Source organism: Balaenoptera acutorostrata, chromosome 10 (genome assembly GCF_949987535.1).
Source record: "Balaenoptera acutorostrata chromosome 10, mBalAcu1.1, whole genome shotgun sequence".
NCBI classification, from domain to species: Eukaryota; Metazoa; Chordata; class Mammalia; order Artiodactyla; family Balaenopteridae; genus Balaenoptera; species Balaenoptera acutorostrata.
The window spans coordinates 77,443,065-77,469,109 of record NC_080073.1 but is presented as its reverse complement, the minus strand read 5'-3'; the positions used below and the strand labels follow the sequence as shown (position 1 = coordinate 77,469,109).

Here is a 26,045-nt window from a genome sequence, read left to right as displayed (position 1 = left end):
AGTCCACAATGAATCACGTGTCTTCATTTCTACTGTGTTTGAAAGGTTCAGACTCCAGAGACAGACGGAGACAAACTGCATTTGGCTCCACCACAGCCCGCCAAACAGTTTCTCATCTCACCCCCTGCCTCTCCTCCTGTCGGCTGGCAGCCCATCAGCGATGCCACACCAGTCCTTAACTATGACCTCCTCTATGCCGTGGCCAAACTAGGACCAGGTAAGCTCTGTGGGCCTTCCTGAAAATAAATATTTGTCAGCAACTTAGAAAAACCAAACAAGATAACAATCCTGAAATCCTGGGTTCCCGGTAACATCTGCATTTCTAATGGATTTATCGCTGTATGTGGCCAGCGAGAGGAATGATGAATGAAAATGCGGCATCAGACTTTGCACCTGTTCAAAAACAATTCAGAAACTGGCACGAAAATGTCAGTCCGTGCAACTTCTGGATTGCAATGAAGATATTTTAAGTTTGCAAAACGGGCAAAATGAGCTCTACCAGCTAGCACGACGAGGCTTCTACGCTGTGCAGCCTTGTTTTACTGCTGCCACGGGTGTGCCCAGGAATCTGCTGCTACAAGACAAGCCACCTGCCAAAGTAAAGCCTCTAAGTCCCCAAGAAGCCAGTCACAATGGCCTCTAACTTTAGAAAAATCTATGGTCATTTTGTTCCAATGTTGGTACCTGTAGCTTGGATGCTCTCATTTTCACTGCAGTGTAGTATTCCACTGGGCAATTCCACCACCATTCTTTATTCATCCACTCTCCTGTTGACGGACATTTAGATGGTTTCCAGTTTCTTGCCATTAAGATCAAAGCTACAGTTAACATTCTTGTACATATCTCCTACGCATTTATCCAAAAGCTTATGTTTTATACCTAGAAGTGATACTGTCCTCAATTTCAACAGATAGTGCCACCTTGTACTCCAAAGTAGTTTTCCTATATTATAGCAGGAGGGGAAGTGGTGGAGAGTGGGTAGTCTGAAACCGGGTGGCAGCTGAGGTTTTAGGCACCAAAGATCCAAAGGTAAATAATGGCCACTGTGTCTTCTCTCTCTTCTAGTGGTTCTCCCGCTGTGAGAGGGGGCTGACCACACCCCGAGAGATTCTAATTTAATTGACTCGGGTCAACTCAGGCGCTGGTATTTTTAAAAATCTCCCCAGGTGATTCTGATGTGCAGATGAGTTCAAGAACCACTGGTAGCCAAATGCCGGGGCTGTTAAATTTATAATAAGTTCATATCAGTATTTCTTAGTGTGGTCAGGAAAACATTTGGCATCAGCATCTCCCACCCCAGAAATCTGCAGTTTTAATGAGCACACGTGTTGATTCTTGCATACACTGAAATTTAAGAATCCTGGGTATGAGGGTGACCCGCTATCCTTGTTCACATAGACTCAGGGGTCCTGGGAACCTGGGATGCTAAAACCGAGAAATTCCCAGGCAATTCAGGGAAAGCTGACCATCCTACTGGGTCTTCAGATGGGGATGAGGCTGATTTGATTAATAATTACTCCCTGCAAGAGAATTACTGGCTGTCCCATGTGTAGCATTAAAGTCAGATTACAGCACTTTCAAGGGCAGGGTCTTTGGCGGTTTCTTTGTAATCACGGACCAGTCACTCAGCTTCCCGTAGCCTTTAAAATAGCCATTGTTTTCAACTACTGAGAAGCAGTAGATGTCTAACTACTAAGATGGGCTGAGGAAAAAAACAATATAATAATAAGGGAGATGTTTATGGAATGTGATTTCCTTGAAAGTCTAGTCCCCATACAGGAATCCTGGACATATGCACTCCCATGTGCATGGTATGTGCAAATGTTGTAGCGTGTATAAGATAAATCAAGTGTGCTCAAGTCAAGGCTATGACCCGTTTCTCCCAGTAATTCAGGACACTTCAGAAGCAGGACCAATGAAAGCTGCCATCCTTGGAGCTGCTCGTTTGACTCCCAAGCAGATATTAACAAGATATTAACAAGAACACAGTTGAACATCTGGTACAGCTGTTTTGAATGTCATCAAACAGAGCTCTACATAGAATCACTAAGGTCTTGGCTAGAGGGCCTGGGAGGCACTGGCCAACTTGCATTCTACAGGAGGGGAAACCGAGGCCTAGAGAGGGGGCCAGAATGACTTGCCAGTGACAGGGCCAGGGCCCTGAGGCAGTACTCTTACTGCTTCACTCTTTATATAAAGGAAGTCCAGGCTAAATCAGACTTGCGGATCCCAGCTGGCCTCTGGTCTCCTCACTGTAATCCAGTAAATTCAAATCATTTTTTATCCAGAGCCTAAAAGAAAATTCATTTATAGTCAATGTTCTCAAAGCTTGATGCAAAGGCAAGATAAGGACAAGTCTTAGACACCTGCACTGGCTCACTGAGCTGAGTCCCAGGTCTGGAGGGCACTGCCAGGCACCAGTGTGGCCTGGGACTGACAGAGGCAGAAGGGGTAGAGGCAATGGGAACCAGGTCTCAGAGGGAAGCTCACAGAACCTGGTTCGGAGGAGTGAGAAAGTAGAAAGGAAACGGTCTTAAGGAGGCAGAAAAAAGGGGGTTCTTTCTAGAGTTGTGAATAATTTATCGACAGTGTTAAAAATTCATACCTTCTGCCTTAATTGTGCTGCTAACCTATGAGCCTCACCTTCCCTTACCAGGTAAATCTACCAGTTTTGAAGTGCCCTGCGGTGCAGTCAACACAGAAGTAGGCACTATTAATATTCCCATTTTCCAGATCTGACCACCGAGCTGTAGAGAGGTGAACACACTTGCTTGGGGTGACACAGCTAGTTGGGGGCAGAGACAAATGTCAACCCTGGCTCTTCTGACCATCACTGGGCCAGATCCAATGGTCTCTGTTAAGGATCCTAGCTGCCTGGGTGGACTTCTGACATGGGCAGAACATTTATCTCAACCCTCCCTTGACAATCACCTCTAACACCATCATAACTTCCAGAAAGTCTAATCCAGGGTCTCATAAGTGTGCAAATGAAGATCTGTGCGCTATGTGGGCAAGAGCGAATGTGGAGACTCTGCTGGCTCTTTATAGATGACTGATATCAGTGTCCCATAGAACGGCTGCAGTTTGGGTGTCTTCTCTTTATTTATCTTTATCTTTCTCTCTATTCTTTGCCAGCAGTTTTTTTTTTTTTTTTTTTTTTTTTTTTTTTAATAGTGGATAACTTTTTTTTTTTTTTTTTTTTAATTTTATTTATTTATTTATTTATTTATTTATTTATGGCTGTGCTGGGTCTTCGGTTCGTGCGAGGGCTTTCTCTAGTTGCGGCAAGTGGGGGCCACTCTTCATCGCGGTGCGGGGACCGCTCTTCATCGCGGTGCGCGGGCCTTTCACTATCGCGGCCCCTCCCGTTGCGGGGCACAGGCTCCAGACGCGCAGGCTCAGCAGCTGTGGCTCACGGGCCCAGCTGCTCCGTGGCATGTGGGATCTTCCCAGACCAGGGCTCGAACCCGTGTCTCCTGCATTAGCAGGCAGATTCTCAACCACTGCGCCACCAGGGAAGCCCTTTGCCAGCAGTTTGAGGCTGTTTCTTTTTATTTAGTTATCCACGTGTCCTGTTCCAGTGTCCTTGAAGCTTCTACACCCCACACAGATGAATGACTTATACCCAACAATTGAGTCGAAAATATCACAGAGGTTCTAGTAGAGGCCTGGGCCTCTGGCAGCTGTTTCAGCTGCACTGATGAGAGGGCAGGGCCACAGCCTGCATCCCCCCACCCACACCTCTGCCCCCTCCCTAACCAGGTGCCAAGGCAAGGAATAATTACTCATTCAGTCTCCTCCTGGAACTTTCCACCAATGCTCACTTCCCCTTGTGGTAATTTTCTATTGTTCATCTTTCTGTCTCCTCTGCTTTTTGAGGGGAGAATGCAGGTTTCATTCATTTTGGTATTCCCAGGGCCTGATAGCAGTTTGCACATAGTAGATGCTCAATAAATATCGAATGAATGAATGAATGAATGAGCCCCCCTAGAGATAATTCTTCATTGGCAAATTGCTGCTGTTTTATGGCTTTAGCCAGACTGAGTCAGGCAGCACTGAATTAATGTTTTCTCCACCAAGAGGACTTCTAGCATTTCCATTTGAAAAAATAATAATAATTTAGTAAAATTCATTTTTTATTCCCTAGGCAGAATCATTTCAGTAACAAATTATAAGTCATTCCATGTTAAGGAGGACTACCTCAATTCCAGGAGTAGAGAAATAAATTAGAATGAGAGCAGAGAAAAGCAACTCAAACGATCAAAGGAATGGTGTTCTTCTTCCTTAGGAGGAGTGACTAATAGTGCTCAGCTGGTTGAGCTGAGTGACTGAGGAGGGATGCAGAAATCTAAGGATGCTGAAGAAAAGTAACTCTAACGAAAGAGCATCTCGGAGCAGGGATCCGGGGTGAAATGGTCCTCGGGCCCGGGATCACGTCGGCAAACCAGCTGACTTGTGGGAGCTTTGGCACGTCTAGCTGCCCATGGAAGGCAATCATGTGCTCTGTTTAGACCCTTTCATGGAGGATAAATGGGAGAGTGAGGACACAGGCCTTAGCTCAGACAGGAAGGGGCAAAACAGCACCTCGTTCCTTAAGCAAGGAACACTGGTGACCCTCTTCCAGAGAGGGGCAACTTGTGCTCCCCGGAATTTCTAAAGAAGCTCTTGAAACGAGCATGGAGGGAACAGTGCAGTTACAAAGGAACCATGATCAAACCCAAGCTTGTGGGTTTCCTTTGAGATCCTTTGAAATCCTTAATGGGATGTTACAACATGAGACCAGGGCCACCTAACACTGGAGAAGCATCTCTCTGTACTATTTATTACAGTGAGAACAAATTCATAGTCTGGAAAATATATGAGAGGCACAAGTTCAAACATTTTTAACCACTGTCTCCATGACTGTATGTTCTGTTTTTCATCCAGAAAGTAAGTAAAATAGATAAATAAGGGGAAAGCTGTAAATAGAAACAGTGGTTAAAACTTATATATGGGGCTTACTGTGTGTCAGGCATTGTTCTAAACACCTTACTATATAGATTATCTCATTTAATGTTCACAGTGACTCTACGAGAAGGTGGTGTTATTCTCCTCATTTATACAGCTGGGGAATGTGAGGCACAGAGTAGTTAAGTAATTTGCCCAAGGCTACACAGCTGGTAAGTTAAAATACGTCCCTCTGCCCCTGGTGAGAAACAGAAAGGATTAATGAAGCCAGCACCCTTACCTTGAAGAGTGCAAAGTTTGCGAAACCAGGGAGATCTCTTGAAGAGTAAAATTAATTTCTCCAAAAGAAATTCCAGACTGTTGCAAAAGGACATTTTAAAAATACAAAAGAACTTAGACATTTGTTCCTCCAAATTTCATTTCTCTGTTTATTGGCACCTCCTAAGGCAAGTTTGATGCTTTCCTCTAATGTCAAGCAGGACATGTGGATCAGAATTCACCATCCTCTGCTCTTTTTAAAGGACAGGTCTATATAAAACAGAAGCTTTCTATGCAAATCAAAACTACAATGAGGTATCACCTCACACCGGTCAGAATGGCCATCATCAAAAAGTCTACAAATAATAAATGCTGAAGAGGGTGTGGAGAAAAAGGAACCCTCCTACACTGTTGGTAGGAATGTAAATTGGTGCAGCCACTATGGAAAACAGTATGGAGGTTCCTTCAAAAACTAAAAATAGAGTTACCATGTGATCCAGCAATCCCACTCCTGGGCATATATCTGGAAAAGACGAAAACTAATTCAAAACGATAAATGCACCCCAATGTTCACAGCAGCACTATTTACAATAGCCAAGACATGGACGCAACCTAAGTGTCCATCGACAGATGAATGGATAAAGAAGATGAGGTATAGATATGCAATGGAATATTACTCAGCCATAAAAAAGAATGAGATAATGCCATTTGCAGCAGCATGGATGGACCTGGAGATTATCATGCTAAGTATAGTAAGTCAGGCAGAGAAAGACAAATACCATATGATGTCACTTATATGTGGGATCTAAAAAAAATGATACAAATGAACTTATTTATAAGAGAGAAACAGACTCACAGACACAGAAAACAAACTTATGGTTAGCAAAAGGGAAAGGTGGGGGGAGGGATAAATTAGGAGTTTGGGATTAACAGGTACATACTACTATATATAAAATAAACAACAAGGACCTACTTATACACAGGGAACTATATTCAATATCTTGTAATAAACTATAATGGGAAAGAACCTGAAAAACATTATATATATATATATATATATATATATATATATATATATATATATATATATGCATGCTAGAAACTAACACAACATTGTAAATCAACTATACTTCAATTAAAAAAAAAAAACAACAACAAAACAGAAGCTTTCTACATTTATATTAATTCCCCTAGTGAATTTACAGACACCCATCATTTAACAATGACCTGGACAAAATAAGATGAGCTTTGTCCTGGTGGAGAATGAATCGGATATTTTCTTTTGTTTATTTTATAATGCCTATTATTCCTGACTCCAGAAAGGGTATAATCCTATGTTCTTTTTGGATGTAAAACAAAATAGGAAACACAAAACCCAGCCCAGCAAAACAGCTTATCTGTACTCATTAGCAAAATGGCAAGATAGAGATGTCCGTGGCACTAGATGGGTGGTCAATCAGAGGTGGGATGTGAAATGTCAGCTTATTCTGCTCTCTAGGATGGCTCTGGAAGGTTAAGTTCATTGTCACTGGAAATGCCTGCAAGGAGAAATATGGAAAGTCATTGTCTGGTTCTTTTTTTCCTCCTGCTATTTTTAGCTCTTGTTAGAGAGATCAATTTTAGGTAACTGCAGAGGAGGGCTTAAAATGGTGCTCGAGTTTCAAGTTGCGTACATCGGCTATATTTAGATTTTTTTCCGAATTCTTCTCCATCAAAACATGTCATAGTAAAGGAATTTTGCTGGTTTGTTTCTCAGTATACATTGTTTCTCCCCAAATGGAAAATAGATTTCATTAATACGTGTCACTTATAAGGAAGAAACATTTTCTATTCCAGGCTCATTGATTCCAAGGTAGGGAAAATTCCATTTTTAAAATATAGATGAACACCTATATTTGGGGTACTTGTAGCATGACCGCTAAGCCCCAGTTCTTGTTCGACAACTGCTATACTCTGATCACAGACACGAAAAGCAAATAAAACAGCCAGTCCCAGGGTTCCATGTAGCGCAGTCTCTGCACGTCACCCCCGACCCGAGGGACGCAGATTTGTGAGCCCAGGACACGCGCTCCTTATTTTACACCTACTTTCGAAGAATTTTCCCGGGGGGGTGTGATGTTAAAGGGGCTTTTCTTCTTAGCATATATTCTACAATTATCCTCAATCACTATTGAGTGGCAAGATGAAATATTTCCTCTTCTTATTTCACAGGTAGAATATGCACGTTGTAGGAAAATGGAAAAGACACAGGACCAAAACGTGGGCATGTGCGTGCATGCGCGATGCGCATACCCATAGTCCCATAGCCAGGTCGCTAATCTTGGGAAAGGAGGAACAGGTTGATCATTCCCAGATTGGAGAACCTCCTGATACTATGGCCAAAGACAAAGAGAGAGTGCGTCCACACGCTCTTCCCTTCCTCACGTCTGCATTTTCCTCTCATCCCGGGAACACAAGCCCCACCTCACAGGCTCTGGGGACCCTGTCTCCCTGGTTTCTCTTTATCTATCCACCTTCTCCCTCTATGGTTCCCTTAGTCCTTTACCTCCACCTAGGGTTCCACTCCTTTGTCTCAACCACTGATGCAGGGGCCTCAATCCGTTGTCCCCATGAAGTCCCTTCAGGTCCTAAATGACTCAGGAGGGAATGAAGATAAATGGCCACCTAATCCAGTCTTAGAGGAAAAGCCACAGAAGATAAGCAAACTTTTTTTTTTTTTTTTTTTTACTGAAGGATAGTTGATTTACAATATTATATTAGTTTCAGGAGTACAGCATAATGATTCAATGTTTTTATAGATTATGCGCCATTAAAAGTTATTACAAAATAATGGCTATAACTCCCTGTGCTCTTCAACATATCCTTGTTACTTATCTATTTTATACATGGTAGTTTGTATCTCTTAATCCTCTACCCCCTCTTGCCCCTTTGCCTTCCCTCTCCTCACTGAAAACCACTAGTTTGTTCTCTGTATCTGAGTTGGTTTCTGTTTTGCTGTATGTATTTATTTTATCTTTTAGATTCCACATATAAGTGATATCAAATAGTATTTGTCTTTCTCTGCCTGACTTATTTCACTAAGCATAATATTCCCTAGGTCCATCCACATTGCTGCAAATGGCAGAATCATTCTTTTTATGGCAGAGTAATATTCCATTGTGTGCATGTGCGTGTGTGTGTGTGTGTGTGTGTGTGTGTGTGTGTGTGTATCACATCTTCTTTATCCATTCATCTGTTGATGGGCACGTGGGTTGCTTCCATATCTTGGCTACTGTAAATAACACTGCTGTGAACATTGGGGTGCATGTATCTTTTCAAATTAGTGTTTTTATTTTTTCCGGATAAATACCCAAGAGTGGAATTGCTGGAACATATGGTAGTCCTATTTTTAGTTTTTTGAGGAACCGCTCACTATACTGTTTTCCATATTGGCTGCACCAATTTACATTCCCACCAATAGTGTCCAAAGTTCCCTTTTCTCCACATCCTCACCAATATTTGTTATTTGTAAGACTTTTTGATGATTGCCATTCTGACCAGTGTGAGGCAAACTTTCTTTTATTGAAATAGAGCACCTCTTAAAACAAAACTATGGAAGTATTCTGCCTCTCCCCACCTCCCTCTTCTTCTCCCTCCCCTTATCCCTCCTCCATCTTACCAAAGACCACTTCTGTTTTCCTACTTTGATGAGGATCAGGACTGAGGATAGGGGTGGGTGAGGAAGAAGACCCCCGATCACTCACATGGATAATCTTTTCTTAACATGCACATATTCCAGACCTACTGAGGCAGGGAGGTCCATGTGTAGCCCTGATGTCTTTTCTGTGCCCTCCCAACCTCATTCCTGAACATCATTCCTCATTCCTGAACATCACAGGCAATATGGCAGTCATGCTTTCACACTCGGTGGACCTCCATTGGAGGTCTTGTCACCAAGGTCCATTGGAGGTCTTGTCACAAACACTTGTTTGTGGTGACCTGGAGCAATTTACTTCCCCCTCTGCACCTCTTTTTATTTAATGGTCATTATTTGACAACTTGCAAGCTCATTATGAAGATACAATAAGTAATATACATAAAGCACTTAGCCCAGTGCCTGGCACATAAGAACTATCAAATCTGTAGTGGGTTCTATGATCATTCTGCTCTGAGCAGTATTGTTTAGCAAGACATCCTCAGAGGGATTTCTTGTTTCCTCTGCCAGTACATGAATTACAGAGTCTACCAGGCAGTAAGAACAAGGTGCGTGTCCTTTGAGGTGTTGGTTGTTATTTACATGGACTTGTTCTCGGAACTGCCAGTGAAATATTTGGGTTGGTCTAGGCTTTGCTTTATACCTTCTGCCACCCAAGCTTAGAGGGCGTTTTTTGACAGAAACAGCTGCTGAACAAAGGAAAGGGACAGAGTTGCTCTTCAGTGATTCATCCTGCCCTCAAGTCTACCTACTGCATTTTTCTCTGAGGTTTCCCAAAATTAAATATGAGCTCGTGGAATCACTACGGAATCAGAGAGAAAAAATTTGCAGAAGACTTCCCTCTGTGCAAATACTTTTTCCTCCCTGGATTTTTTAAAAAAATCCTAAATCCCTCTTTCTCCTTCTGCTTAGAAAATCAGTTCTTTCTCCACTCTCAGACTGATCTGATGAATAGTGCCTAACAAATAGCTGTGATTTTATTTATTTATTTATTTATTTATTTATTTATTTATTTAAATTTTTGGCCACACTGCATGGCTGCGGGATCTCAGGTCCCCGATCTGGGATTGAACCCAGACCACGGCAGTGAAAGCGCCAAATCCTCACCACTAGACCACCAGGAAACTCCCAGCTGTGATTTTTAAAGTTTCAGTAAGTCCCTCTGCCCTGGGTCATCTCCTCTTTTATTTTGTAGCTGTCAATCAAGCTCCAACTTGAAGAGAGGTATTTCTCTTGCTTTAGGGTGATGATTAAAACTCAGGATGTGAGTTTGAATCCAGCCTCCACCTTTTATTAGCTGTGTGACTTTGAGCAGCTTTCTTAACCTCTCTGTGTCCCAGCATCCTCAACGGTAAAATCGGATTGTTGCAAACATCAAATGAGATAATAGTAAATGCTTAGTGTGTGTTACCTACTTATTGTCACCTGATTTTCAAACCATATCTTAGTCTCCTGCTGAAATGTAAGTGTCCATGGTAAGCTCTTAGATCAGTATTTCTCAATGTGACATTTTGGAACTGACAATGCAGTACATTTAGCATCTTTGGGCCTCACCTACTAAATGCCAGTATCCACACCCTACCCAGTCGCTATGACAACCAAAAAAAAAAAAAAATCCACATCACATTTCCAGACACCATTGGGAATGTAGCACCTTTGATTGAGAAGCACACTAATTACGCTATGGTGGTATTTATCAGGTGGTTCTCAAATATGGCAAAGAGTCATCAGAGACACAGAGGCCAGGAGTGCCTAGTAAGGTGTCAGGTACCAGTGTGGGAGCAGAAACAAGAGGGGCAAGAGGGGGAACAGTACAGAGACGTGTTCCCTGCCCCCTTCCCAGACACAGACACACATTTTCTTTCCTTCCCTTTGGAAAAATAGGGGAAGACAAGATTGCCAGTAAATAACTTAAAAATATCGTTAAATAACATATCTGTGGGAGGGAGGGGTGCAGCTTTGGGAAACTTTATGATGTTTTTCACTATAACTCAGTTCCTTCTACGGAGGAACCCATTGGGCCCCAAACCAAACCAGCATCTGCCCTGCCAGGATTGAGAGAGGGTTAAAAGACAGTAAGCTCAAATACTGGCCGGTGCCTCGGGTGGAGGAAAGGAGGTACAAGTCACCCCTCACCCCTTCCCGGCTCCCCACCTCTCCCCTGTCTGAGAGCTGGACCAGGGCCAGGTGCCTCCGTCTCCACAGTTGACCAGAGAATGGTAATCCAGGGCTTGTGGGCCCTCCCCTCCCTGCCAAATGCTATCAAGTCCTAACCCTAACACTTGAAAAACAAGGCAATCCAAATGTGAACCCTTTCAAACACACTTCAAATCATTCCGAGCCCTTCCCTCAGTCTCTGTGTTCAATCTCCCAACAGGCAGCATGTTCAGTAAAAATAACCCACGTGGAAATTCCATTTTACTTATTCCATAAATCAGGACTGATGCCCGCTACTTCCTCTTGAAAAAAAAAAATCACATTTACAGTTTAAAAAATTGGGGGTAGGGGTTTGCAGTGTCAACTCAACATGACCAAGCTTGAAATGATTTTACTACTGGCATTTTCAGTTTTCTTCTTAATCAAATGTAAAGGGCTGTTAATCCAAGCTGAAGTGTAGCACTCAACACACAGCACAGCATGGTCCTGCGTTCAAGGGTCGAGTTAGAGATGCTCTTGGCACTTGCCTTGATAAGCCATCATCCATTCTTAAAATTCAGGATAGATTAATAACTGACACCTGCTTTTTTCCTGTTTGGTTCAGAACTTGCTGAGGGTTAGATAAGAAATAAGGTAGATGAGATTAATAATGCCAGCTTTGTTTCTGATGAAAGGCTAACGCTGAGAAGGTGGCCAAGATGAGTGACAGCCAGGGCTCCCTAATAGTCAAATCCAGGGAATTCCCTGGCGGTCCAGTGGTTAGGGCTCTGCGCTTTCATTGCTGTGGGCCCGGGTTCAATCCCTGGTCAGAGAACTAAGATCCCACAAGCCTCGCGGTGCAGACAAAAAAACAAAAAAAAAAAACTAGCCAAAGGAATCCTACTAAAAAAAAAAAAAAAATAGTGAAACCCAGAGCCATGCAGTTTTACCCAGCCCGTCCCAGAGATGGAAACAGTCAGACTGCCCCACAGTGCAGGGTTTTTTTCTGCTGGGCTTAGCACGTGGCCGAGAGCACGGCAGAGCACAAGTCCTTTGCAGGCAGGGCTGGATCAAGAGAGAGGTGGCAAAAGGGTGAGCTGGCATTGCCAGTTCCTTTCCCCAAAGGTACCCGTTAGATGTCACTCCTCTTCCACTGGGGAGGAGTAAAAGAGGGGCCAGAGAGAGGGGTCACAGTGATGGGCTAATGGAACTCCCTCCCCTTGGAAGGAATCACTGGAACTGGTGAAGTATCCATTCTAACATAGCAGGTGAGCAGGGAAGAAAAGAGGAAAAAACACCAAAGGCAATGAATTTCAACTCAATTGTAGGGGGTTAGCTTGCTTTTGAACAAAGAACTTACATGACCTGTGCCCCACTTATCAATTGCTACATAACAAACTACGCCAAAATGTAGGACTTGAGCAACAACAATCATTTATTTTGCTCATGAATTTGCTATTGGATCAGGGCCCAGGGGGCCGCTCATCTCTGCTTCGTGCAGCGTTGCTGGGACCACTCACCTGGGGACGGGCGAATCAGCTTTCAAGATGGTTCACTCACTTGGCTGGCGAGTTGGCATGGCTGTTGGCTGGCGGCCCAGATAGGCTGTGGTTTCTCTCCGTGGGAGCCACTTCGTGCGCTGCTTGGGCTTCCTTATAATATGGAGGCGGGGTTCCAAGCATGAGCACCCTGGCAGAGCCAGGTGGTAGTGCCTGGCATTTTTGTGACCTAACTCAGAAGTCACCCTGGTTGCTTCTGCCATACTGTGTTAGTCAAGACATCCTAGAGGCCTGCCCAGATTTTAGGGGAAGGAGCAAAGAGGGAGCAGTCCTCAGTGCAGGAGTGGCAAGGTTCTAGAAGAGTAATGTTGGGCAGGAAATATTATGACCATCTTTGCAAAACACAGTCGATCTACTACAACACGTAACTTTCCTGTTGAGAAGTCACCTTGAATATGAGAGGTAGTAAAGATAAAGCAACAAGAAGTCACGGAGGATCTATTTCCAGAGAGTCCAAAGTTACCATAAGAGATGCAAATTATCTCAGTCTATAATATTTTTTTTTTCCACACACACACACTGTATTTTATTTTTACAAGAGATAAATAGACTGACACCAAGCATTGTACATGGATGACCACAACAAAAGCAACAATGATTGCAATTACCAAACATGAAACAGTCTATAATTTATAGTCCTTTTATTTTTTATAATTTACTAAGTGTTGTCTTCTAAAAAGGTTCATTGTCAAAGAGATCTTACCTAGAATAACTAGCAATGGGCCAAAACAAAAAGGGGCAAGATGCAGAAGGAATAAATGCCCAACTTTAGCTACAGACTGTTCACAAAAACATGAGTTGCCGTGAAAGAATATTAAAAGTTAAAACCAGGACTTTCAGCAGACTTTCAGCAGACTCTCTTGTAGAATCTGAAAGCAGTAGAATCGTGAGAGGCAGGGCTGGAGAGGGATTATGAGCGCATCCTTTGAGGTCAGGTGGACCTGACTTTGAATCGTGGCTCTGCCATTCCCTACCTGTGTGATCTCAGTGTCCTCCTGTATCATCGAGACATTATGAAACCCACATTACAGAGCTGTTGCCGTAATTAAATATCCAATTTATGTGAAGTACTTAGAGCTGTGTCTGGCATTTACTAAGGGCTCAGTAAATAGCTGCTGTTGTGTTTCAGATAGATGACAAGTGTCTGTGACACCTCCTATGTCCTGGCACTGAGAGCTCACAGAAAATAGGACAAATACCTGCCCTTCAATGGTTTTTAGCTTAGTGGAAAAGCTAAAACTTACACACATCTTTTGAACTGTGCCCAAGCCCATGACAGTTCCAAAGGCCTGGATGAGAATTTAACTTGTGACCACGTGCCAGAGGAGTTTACACTTGCTTGGCTGGGAATTTGTTTCATGGAAGGAGGTAGAAACCCTAACCAATGCCTTTTCTGAGGGCTTCTGGTCCTAGCCTCTTTTCTGAGGCCCGGGGAGAGGACCGTTTGAATACGGACTCGAGGAGTTGCGAGTGTGAAGGGTGAGCCTTGGCTTGTCCTTGAAAAGACACACTGGTCTGCTTGGCCATCCCATGGGCTCCTCGTCGCCTCCTGAGCCCACTGGGTCCCCAGGGGGTGATGGCACTGACGTCAGCCTTCATGGTAGAGGAATTAGCTGAAGCCCAAAGGGAAAGTGAGGCCAAAAACAGAAACGTTCAATCCAGCAAGACCAAAGCTATGTCTTTTGATTCTGTGGGCTCTCAGCAGCTGTTGGGCTTTGCCGGATTTTGATAGTAAGAAAGTTTCCAAAAATAGAACAGTGAAATGTCAACATTAATGGGGTCACAGCAGTAAAACAGCTCTACTACCAAGTAGTCTGACTTTGTTAACTCAATGTGAAAGTTGCCCTGCAGAGGGTGGCCCGCATCCCAAGCGTGCCCCCAGCACACCTAGTCCAAGAGGAAAGCATCTCCTTTCGAATCGATAAACACACTGCAACTAGAGGTGTCTTTAAGAGAATGTTCTTTATCCAAGCCAGGGCAGAGAAAGGGTTTCATCAAACAGCTAGCTTCATTATGCATATTTCACTACTATTTTTTTTTAAAAGCTAGCTTCTTTCCAACAGATGAAGAAAGGGCAACATCTGGTCAGTCCCCTGGCTGGGGGACTGGGGTCCCTGCTGTCACCACCTCACCCCCAGGTCCCTTGGTCTCCATCTGCCATGGCAGATTCTTTTCTGTCATCCCCCCATCAGAAGATGAGAGACTGCTACTCGCCTCATCCCTGCATCACACCCAACAGGGCAACGGAAGGGACCATGGCGGCCACTAGTGTCTCTGCCAAAGGCACTGCTTCTCCAAACAGGAGGCCGTCGAAGAAATCCTGTGCAGAAAAAGAAGAACCACCTCATCTGATTGCTCAGAAATTATTTCTTTCTCTATTTCTTGTCTGAAGGTGTCTCTCATTCAGACTTGCAAAGCGTTCCGGGAGGAAAGAGAAAATTCTAGAAACCCTGGGTACGATGAACTCCATCACTGTCCACAGGATTTGCTGTTCTCCCAGAAACGAAGATGAGAAGGCCAAAGACGAAGAGTGCTGGCGGCTGGGAGGGGCTGCAGAGCTGATCTGGGATGCCTTGCTTCTTCTCCCTTAGGCATCTTCAGCATCCCTCCCTCTGCTACCCTCTCCCCGCACTATTATCATTTTCCAACGAAAAATTATGATGCGGACTGGAGGAAGGGAGGGGGCAAGTTATTTGCACACCAGCATCCTCACAGGACCACTGCCCCCGGCCTGTCACACCAAACCATGTAACAGTGCCCGCCCAGACACTGAAACACGGAGAAGCACCTAGGGGTGCTGGGTACCAAAGGAGATGCCACTACATCTGAAGTTGCAGAGTTGCATCCTCATGCTGGTAAACTCTCTTTGCAACAAGCACCCCCAGTAAGCTGTCAGGTGTTTGAAAACCGCTGCTCAAAGAAGCCACCACCCAAGGTCTGCCCACCTGTTGCCCAGAGCCTCTCATGGAACTCTCAGGTGAAGCCGGCTGCACACAGCTTCTTCTCCTTAGCAACGTCTGCAGTGGTTCTTCTCCCTTGGGCTTTTGATAAAAATGACAAATTGCTCTAAGGAGAACGGAACAAACACAATTAAATGAGCTGTGAGTAGCGTCAATGTGTACATCCCAACTACAAGGGCATGTAGGATAATAAGTTCAGTGTTGATTACAGGGAAGTTAGGTTCGGGCAGACTATCCATCCCTGCTAGCCGGCAGGGAAGCAAAGCCTGGCATGAGTTCTGCTCCGTGTCCCCTGTTTTTGTCACTCTCCTCTCCTGAATCCACACCAGCCCCGTCAGCTCTCTGTATCAAAAAAGTCAACCTTATTCTCATAACTCTCTCTACCTACAATTTCACCCAATCTCGACTTTAAGTTACAGAGTCTTTATGGCCCTATTTCTGTGGCACTAGCTAGTTCTCGCCCTCTTTGTTGCTGCCAAGATCCAGGGAAGTGCTGGAGGTGTAATGCTCCATTTTTGTGAAATATCCGGTGCCCTCATCCAGGATGTTGGTTCGGGGCGGGGTGGAGGTCCAATAAAGACTTCTCTGACTCTTAACAGAGAGAGAACTCTCTTAGCAAGATATGGCTGTATCCGTTTGCTGGGGCTGCCGTAACAGAGGACCATAAACTGAGTGGCTTACACAACAGCAGTGTATTGCTTCACGTTCTGGAGGTTCGAAGTCCAAGATCAAGGTGTTGGATCAACACAGGGCCACGCTCCTTCTGAAGGTGCTGGGGGAGGATCTGGTCCAGGCTTCTCTTGTAGCTTCTGGTCGTTCCTTGGATTGTGGCAACATAAGTTCAGTCTCTTCACATGGAGTTCTCCCTGGATGAGGGCCCATGTCCCAATTTCCCCTTTTTATAAGGAAACCAGTCATTTTGAAATAGGGCCCACCCTAATGGCCTCATTTTAACTTAGTCATCTGTGAAGAGCCTATTTCCAAGTAAGATCATGGTCATAGGTACCGGGGGTTAGGACTTCACCATCGTTGGTGGGGACAGGGGCGGGGGTGGGGAACACGATTCAACCCATAGCAACAGATAACTCTGAATATTTACATCCTCCTCAGCATAACTTAGAAGAGATTCGATGCTTATTGCATTGTCAGTGCTTCTCAGTCCCTAATGTCAGCACAAAATTTAAAACTGTGCCTTGCAAGCATTTGCTGTTTTCACCATGAACACTTACCAAGGTGCACACAGGAGCACATAAATGCTACCCCAGGTCCTGGCCCCGGCCCTCCGGAAGGGGCACTGTCCACTGCAGACTGAGGATACAGGCAAGATGCCTGGACTGAGTGGTGTCTGGCTTTGATCCTGGAGGGAGGGCAGGACTTCGGGAACTAGGTGAGACTGTAGCAAATAAAAGTAGCTGGTTTGGTGAGTATACAAATGTGGCTGTCAGGATTGGTGAGAGATTGTGCAGAGTCTTTTGTCCTAGTCTAAGACATGAGGACCTGATCTAGTGAGACCTGGAGAGCCACTGACCAGGAGGGTGTCTGGGAGACATTGCTTTTAGGTGTTTCCCATTCCTGAAGGATGGGAAAGGAAAGATAGGATGTCGGAAGAAGATTCAGTGTGTCAGCAGTTAACCTGAGAAGTTACAAGCATGCAGATTGAGAATGCCCCTTGCACCCTCCCACCTCCTGGACGCCTTCTACTTGTCTTTTAGACCCAGGTCAGCTGTCACCTCCACTGGGAAGCCTTTCAGAGTTACTTGCTCCTTGCAATTTGGTACCACTGTCCTTGACATATATTGCCACCCCAGCACTTACCATAGTATTTTGTGGTACCTTCTGTTTCCATGTGCCCACTGTGCTGTGCTCTTGTGGAAGACACAAAGATTTTTGAATGTGCTTTGTATCCTTTATGATTAGCAATGGGCCAGCGCATGGGAGATGCTCAGTAGATACACCCTGAAGTGAAACAGAGACAGACGGGAAGCCTGCTGGCTAATAGTGAATTGACTACAAGAAGAGACAGTCAAGAATAGACTACTAGACTCTTGGAACTGGAGGGAACTTGACCGCCATCAAATCCTGTTACCATGTAACCGCTACAAATCCCAGACGAGCGGCGATTCCACCTTATTCCATCCTGGGGCATCTCTTGCCATAAGAAATGTACAGCAGGAGGAGAACTTGGAGAACTTCTCCAAAAGATGAAGGAGTGAGGTGATGGGTTCAAGATTACTCAGCCGTTAATAGCAATGCTGGGAAAGAGAAGAGAAATTGGTAACTTACTGCCAGGCCCACTGAGTCATCACCCCAATCCTTTGGACTGTAGTTATTACCATTTTGAAGTTTACAGCTGTGGATGCTGAGGCTAAGAGAGGTGAAGGGGCCTGTTCAGGGCTGTACAGGTGACAGGCGGTAGAGCTGAGACATAAAGACGGATCAATCTCATTTCACTTTCCAACACCACCCCTGGAGAAGACTCAGCATCTCCTGAGACACGTAAAATGCGCCCTCACTTCCTAAACAAACTTCACCAAATCATTTGTGTAGAAATCCCTCCCGCTTTCTTACCCCCATTTCTCTTGCTTTTCAGGAGAGAAGTATGAGCTCCACGCAGGGACTGAGTCCACCCCAAGTGTCGTCGTGCACGTGTGTGACAGTGACATCGAGGAAGAAGAGGATCCAAAGACGTCCCCAAAGCCAAAAATCATCCAGACCCGGCGTCCCGGCCCGCCGCCCTCCGTGTCCAACTAAGCTCACTGCTCCACCTCGAAGAGAATACCTGTCTCCTCTTTATCATGCTTTTTCCCCCCTTGTTGTTTGTTTGTCAAAAAAAAAAAATAATTGCCTTTAAATCCCTGGGTGTTTGGTTGTTTGAGATTCCTTCCTTGTAATCAAGCCTCTCGGACAAAAGGGCTAGGAAAAGGTGATATGTTTCCTGATCATATCATACCCATCAAGTATAATATATTATTTAGAAGATTCTAGAAAAAAAAAGTAGTATTTTCTTATTAAACAAGCAGCACAGCCTAACCTTCATGCTCTCACGTTGATCCAAGCCGGAGACATCAGTGACAAATAGCACCTGTGTTGTTTGTGAGCCGTTTCAGTCCCAGTCCTGACGTGTGTGCGTTGTTCTTTCCTGGCCACTTAAGTAGGACCATAAGTAAACTTGACTTTGACTGCATGAGATATCCCTATCTGGTCTCCTCAGTCCTCTGCATCCCGACATTCCCAGGACATGCATGATCACCAGCATTTATTTTCATGATTTGACGATATACTATAAGTCACAGATTGTCAGCATCCAGTCATGTCCTATCTAGATTAGCAAAATTATCAGCATCCTCCAGCTTAACAAGTCTGGGTGTAGTCACTCTTTTGAGTCAAAGACTTCATAGCTCTGTTAAAATTCCTGAAGGAAAAACTGAGCTTGGCCCCAAAGACATCCCTCAGTAGATTTTGAACACGATTTCATTGTAGAAGTTTCCCAGCCTCATTGGGGAGGCTTGTCCAGGATGATAGAGACCGATTTCAGACAAATCTATTTATCACAAAAGTTTCATGGTGTCTGAATGATTGTTTTTTTCTCTTTGTATATTTGTACAAATGTTTCAGCTGTGCTTTTAAAAATCTGGATGTTTTTTATTTAGGGATTGTTCAGCCATTAGCTGCTTTAAAACATATGTGCATTGCTTATGAATGCATTCATATACTAATACAGGTAATCTGATAATATTACACTCTATTATGGATAATGCTGAATTTTGAAAGGGCACAAAACTTCTCATGCCAATATATAAATGATTAGCCAGCATCTTTGCTATGAAGACCAGTTGTTTTTAAATAAAGCGAAGAAGCAAATGTCGGTTGCAGACAATTGGAATGCAGCTAAATCAACGTAGCAGCCATTGTAGCCAATGTAGAGCATATTCAAAGGGAAAGACTGATAGATAAATGTATGCAAGTCCTACTCGTGCAATGCCATATTGCTCAAAAACGTATTTGTTTTTGTTACATGTGATTTTTCTATTTCTCTAGCCCAAAGTGCATTATAGAAGATACACCTATAGAACCATTACCTTCTGCTGTATGTGCCAGGCCTCATCTACTCCTGTACATTCATGAATTACTTTAGATGCAAATGCCAATTACGATGGAGTGGGGAAATTCTTTCATTACCCAAGCCTCAGAAAAACACACAAGAACAATAACACAGCCACCTGATGGAAGGATTGTTGTGGTTTTTGATTAAGGTGTAAGTTTCATCAGAAACTTAAAACATTAGACTGATTACTCAGAAACAAAAGTCCGTTCTACTGTGAATATAGCAATATAGTACTGGCTACAGTACAGGTGAAACTGAGGACAGACAGCATTGCTTGTAAAATCCTGAGTTTCCATGAGAAAAATGAAGGCTCCTTTGAAAAATAAAATCTGAGGAGTATATAACAAGCAAATGCTTTGACTTTCCTTTGCTGTGAAGGTTTTTGGTTTTTCATGGACAAATGAAAAGGTTAGATTTAATAATGGAGAATTCTGCCCTCTAGTGGAAGAAGGTGAGAACTACAGTCCATTTTGTGCTGAGTCTCTTCTCAAGCGTCAGAATTTTCAGAAGGCGGGCTCTAGAGAAATCCGGGTGAGAGAAACTATTTGGAAATGACTTTGCAATGTTTTAAAACAGATCCATCAGACATTTCCAACAAAATTTAGTAAAAGTTGAAATGACCATTGTGTGTCATCAAAAAAAACCTCAGTGGTGTGTATGACCCAAGTGGTTAGTCTTGGTGACATTTATTGCAAAGTGTCAATGTTAATCTGTCTCAGATCAAGTAGTTCTCTCATGAGGTTGGGTTTGGGGAGGTGGGGAGAAGCACGTGTCCCAGGAGAGGGAGAAGAAATGGGGGACTCCTTGAAGGGTTTCGGTGGCCCCCTCCGAGCACCATGAAAGTCACAGTTGCCTCAGCATCTCCGTGAGCCACAGGATGCAAACCTCTTCAGCACTATTTTAAGTTTGAAAAGTTTAAATATGGAGGAGGAGGGGGAGGTTGCCACCAACTGAATCATTTGTGCACGTGTATAGCTCAAAGAGCTTAGATTTCAAATATACCTGGTGAATGACTCTGTCCATGTAGTGTAATTTCTGTGTTTTCCGCCTGAGTTGGATATTTCTGAGTGGTGATTGTGGAGGAGGGCGATTCGACCTATAGTCTTTCCAGATGTTACCAAGAGATGAAATTAACTCATCTGAGCTCTTCCTGAAATGGGGTTGGGGGGAGCTGGTTGGCAACATCTCATGAAGGAAGAGGAATTCAAGGCTTGGGGGGGTGGGATGGGCTCTGATAAGGGGTCTGGGAGAGCCCCCTGTTTATTGTCACACTTCAGCCAGCTTGGTCCTAAAAGCCATTCCAAGTGTACACGGACACTTTTAATATAACCCCCACTCTATTCTTTAGTTTAAAACACTGTAATAGACCTGAAGCAGGCAAAATTTTACTACATGGAACACAGAAAGCACTATCGTAAAATAAAAGATGGGTACATTGTCCTTCATTAAAATTAAGAGTATCTGTTCATCAAATTACACTATTAGGAGAGTGAAAAGGAAAGCCTCAGAGTGGGAGAAGATAAATATCTTAATTACATAGAGTTGTTAAATAACTCACATCCAAAATGTAAAAAGAACTTCTGCAAATTGATACGAAAAAGACAGACAATTCGTTTTGTAAGAACGGTCAAAATACTTAAGCAGGTACTTCAAATATACAGGCAATTCACACTTACACATGCACCCTTGAAATACCCCTATGGCCCATACATGTTAAAATGTGTTCAACATCAATTCTCATCAGAGAAAGGCAAATCAAAACCTCAAATAGGTACACTATACACAATTCAAAATGGCCAAAATTAAGTATGGAGAAATAAAAGGTGTTAATGGTATCGGTCATGGCAGAGTATAAACTGGTACTACCATGTTGGAATACTGTTTGGTAATATCTACCAAGGCTAAACATAGACGGATCTGGGAGGGATTCCACTCCAGGACAGACACCCAGCAGATCTGAGTTCTCACATCCACTAAAGTACTTGTACAATAGTGTTCCCAGTAGCAGGGCTTATAATAGCCATTAACTGGATACAACCCAAATGCCCTTCAATTGTTGAGTGGATAAATAAACTGTGGTATATTATAAAGTGATTAAAAAACACAAATTACAGAGATATACCACAACATGGTTGGGTCTCAAAATCTTACTTTCGAGCAAAAAAAGACGTGACTGTGTCCATGATGTAAGACTCCATTTATGATGTTAAGAAACAGTCAGAACTGACCTATATGGATAGAAATTATAATAGTGTCTACCTCTTGGAGGATATTGACTGAGAAGGGGCACACAGGAGCCTTCTGGGGGCTATAAACATTCTACATCTCTCTACATCTCCATCTAGACCTCTGCACACGTGTGCATATGCAAAATTCACTCAAAATGCATGCAATATATATGTAAGTTACACCTCAGCTGAAACAAAACCACCGTGAAAACGGGAAGGAACCATTAGTTGTAAAAAAGGTTTGGAATGTTCTCACCCTAACAGCACACCTCATGGATCTTAGGTTGGTGAGATATTTCCATATGCACAAAGCCTTCTTTTACAATCTGTAAATAAGTATTTTATAAACTAGAAAGCATAGGACTTAAGCCCTGGGTGAGGCACTGTTCATTCAGGTGGCAAATATGTACCAAGGACCTACTATGTGCCTGACCCTGGGTTCCAGTGGTGGAAAGGGTGGATATTGTCCCTGCCGGTTCAGGGAGTAGAGTCTAGTGTGGAAAAGAGACAATAAACAAAGAAGTAAGCAAACCAATAATTAGAAATTCCGGTAGGTGGGCACAGTGAGGAAAAGCCAGAACACAGTAGGAGTGTTAGCGGAAGTCCGTGTGCCCGACGCACGGTGAGTCCAAACAAACTGAACGTTGGAGTTAGGCGCGAGGAAAGGTTTCTTGCGGGGCCCTGCAAGGAGACGGGTGGCTCGTGCCCTAAAAAGCCCCGAGCTCCCCAAAGGGTTTCGGCAAAGCAGTTTTAAAAGCCAGGTGAGGGAGGCGGAGTCCCAGGGTATGTGATCAGCTGGTGCACAATTCTCTGATTGGCTGATGGTGAGGTAACAGGGCGGGGTGACAGGGGCCAACATTATCAGTCCTTAGGCTCCAGGAGGCCTCGGGGCTGTGTGCTCGGGGTCATCAAGTAATTAACATCTTCCACGTGGTGGGGCTTTTCACATCTGTAAAACAACTCAGGAAATGTGCACCAATACTGTTATCTAGGTACTTCAGAGGGGAGCTAAAGCAGAGGATACGTGGGGAAGGCCTGTCCCGGGAAGGCCCCATAGGGTCCTGCTCGGTTACATGAGGACAGAGAATAAAAGTAGAGGATCAGGGTCAGGGAAGGCCTCTCTGAAAAGGAAACATTGACCCTGAACAGAGAAGAAACTAGCCATCGATCGAGGTGCTGGAAGAGAGTTCCAGGCAGCAGGGGGAAGGCGGGGGACGTGGAGATGCCTTTTCATTTTGGAGGGAACTTGAGAGTGTCATCAGTATGGCAGAGGTACAGAGGATGAGGGCAAGTGTGGTCCCAGATGAGTTGGGGAAAGGGAGCAGGGTTTAGGCTCCATAGAGCTTGGGAGACCAACCTAGGGGGCTTGGAATCCATTTTAAGCACAATGAGAAGGGTTTTCAGCAGAGGAAATGTATGACCCACTTCATCTTGTGACAGATCCTGCTTTAATAGACACTTCCTAGCACAAAGCCACAGCCCTAAGTGTCCAGATACTCCAGTGTGAGGGACCTGACCCTCTACTGCCCACTTTATCCTTGAAAAAGATAGCTTTGAATAGCTGTATTCATCACTGTAGTCTTATCTACTGAACTCAGCACCAACATCAGTACGCAGTGTCTTTTCATGATTCTAGAAAAGTTTGTTTTTGTTCTTATCCCCTCTCAAGTCGTTGACAAGGCCCTGGTGCAGGAAAGGGGAGACAGAGCAGGTGATGAAGAATAAGTCAGTGATGCAGGGAAGCCTTTATTTATCAGCTGGTACAGAGCGTCCCTTCCAGAAGCCACCATGCAGAGCGTCATGGAACACTTGGCAGGCTCTCCCCTTAAATCTGCAATCTGAGAAACCGAAAATCTCAAGCAAGAAGTTTTCCGTCAAACTCATTCATCTGCTCCTTTCCAAGAGAGTCTGGGGAAGTGTTATTGGAGTTGATTCAGGAGCTTTTTATGTCTCTAAAAGGAAACTGTATCCAAGGTTAATTGTGTGTGTGTGTGAGTGAACCCAAGTGCGTTTGGTAGAAGTTGGAAATAGGAAGCCCAGAATAAGCTGAAATGATTGAAATATTTTTCACAAAAAAGTATCCCTCCTTGACTCTCTTGCCTTATTTTCCATTCTCACCCAATAATTGGGTTTGAAAACTTTAGGGCTGGGCAGAATTGTGGGGCATCTTTGACTAGTTGTAATCATTAGTGAAATTATTGTTCCCCAAACGGACTTTGGATTTGCCTATGGGGTCATTTTATTCTTAAAGCAAGACTTACAGCTGTTTCTCTAATGTGGCCAACCTCAGCCCCTGATAGCCTGTTTCCCAAGCCCCAACCCCCTTTTGGGTGGAGACACTCCCCGTCCCCAGATGCCATGGTGTTGGTGGCCCTCCACTGAGTGGCCAGGCACTGCACTCAGCTGGAAAGATACCCCCACCCAAGGTCACACCCGCACCCCAGGGACAGCCTGCATGCAGTGACTAGCTATGTGGCGGAGGGAAAACCCCATCCTGCAGCTCTGAAAGGCCACCGCAGTTCCAGAGCTCCCTGCGGGGTCGGCTAAGGTCTCTGCATCTCAGTTCAACTCTTTTTCTCTGCCTAATTGTATTGCCTTCGCTCCCCCATACGTGTGGACCTTAAAGGTTCCCTGGTAAACTTTCTATATGCACATCTCCCTCTGAGTCTGTGTCCCAGAGAAACTAACCTCACACATCCTGGACCGCCTGTTCTCCATCCTTGGAGTTCTGGGAACTGTACAAGTCTTCTCCATGTGTCCCGCTGCCTTTGCATTCCTGTTTGGATCAGTTATATACCAGGGGTTAGTAGCTTCTCTAAAAGCAGCCCAGCGAAGCTCCATTCTGTGCTTCCTTTGTGCCGTCTGTCCGGCTGAGTTCAGGGTTGGGGGAGTAGATGTGCTGGAAACCCAGCCCAACCTCCCATGGTGGAGAAAGGAGAGCTTCTCCCAATCACCCCTGCGGGGGCAGAAGGACAATAAACATCTGTTTTTGTCTGTTGTGTCGACTTAAAAAAAATGCACAACATGAGAGTTGCGAGTTAAGTTTTATTTGGGGCAAAATGAGGAGTGCATCTCAGGAGATAGCATTTCAGATAACTCTGAGAAACTGCTCCAAAGATGTAGTGGGGGGAAGGTCAATATATATGTGATCTTGGTGAAGGGGGAGTACATACAATCAAGCACATATTTTTGCAGAGGTTCTCACGAGGGTTACTGCTAGTCACGAGGAGCAGACATCACCATGAAGGAACTTAGTGCTTTTCTAGATATGAGGAGATGCAAGAAGTGGGCTCATAAAGTCAGCTCCTGAAAGCATCTAACTAGCTGAAGACCTGTTCTGCCAGTTTTTCTGAGAGCACCGAGTGCCTCATTCCTGATCTCCACATTCCTGATCTCCACCCTGAATTCCTTTCAGGGGGTGTTGAAGGTCAGCAGCTGCAGCGGCACCTGATTTAATCCTTGTAGAGTAGATGGCAAGTGCCAATTTGTAGTTGACAGTTGTCAGGGGTCCTTATGAAAAACACAGAGGGGCCTGTGGTAAAGAGGGCAGGACCCACCCTAATTCTGGGCTGTGTGCCACCCTTGTATTTGAGAAAGGGATAGAGATTGTGTCTATGACTTTAGACAAGTTACTTGAGTCGTTGAAACTCAGTTTTCTCTCCTGTAAAATGGGTATAAAAACCCACTCTGTCATGAGGACTTAATAAGATAATACTAATAACAGTAGCAATTATTACTGGTGACTGAATTCACAGATTTTGGTGCCAAGTGACCCGGGTTTAAACAACCCTTACCCCCTGCTCTGCTGCTTAGCACACTTGTGCTCTTTGCACAGTTTCTTAACCTAAGTCCTGGCTTGCACATCTGCCAAGAGGACAGGACGTTAGCACCCATCTCCTGGAGTTAGGAGGGACTCAAGGAGAAAGTAACTCAAGAGCTGGGCACATAGGACGTCCACGGCCAGTGCTTTCTATGCATCGGGCCCCACGGGGAGCACTTGATTGACATTTATACTCTCATTTCATCTTCATGGTGGAGCTTTCATTTCTCTCGTTTCTCATAAATAATAGGCGTCTTGTGTTGAGTGCTCACTGTATGGCAGCTGGTCTCCTAAGTTCTTTACATTTTTATTGAATTCTCTCAGTGATCCTATGAGGA

The 26,045-nt window shown here is 44.3% G+C and overlaps 1 protein-coding gene across 3 annotated transcripts in view; it reads left to right on the top strand.

Annotated features, from left to right (window-relative positions):
* The window catches only part of RCAN2 (regulator of calcineurin 2), a 268,038-nt gene extending 247,359 nt beyond the window's left edge, over window positions 1-20,679 (top strand). For all 3 annotated transcript variants that reach the window (XM_057555061.1, XM_028161802.2, XM_057555062.1), the window contains 2 exons: window positions 46-217; window positions 18,145-20,679. In XM_057555061.1, the coding sequence (XP_057411044.1) occupies window positions 46-217; window positions 18,145-18,305 (333 nt within the window). In that variant the 3' untranslated portion in view covers window positions 18,306-20,679. The remainder of the gene's footprint in view (window positions 1-45; window positions 218-18,144) is intronic.
* Window positions 20,680-26,045: the final 5,366 nt, after the last annotated feature.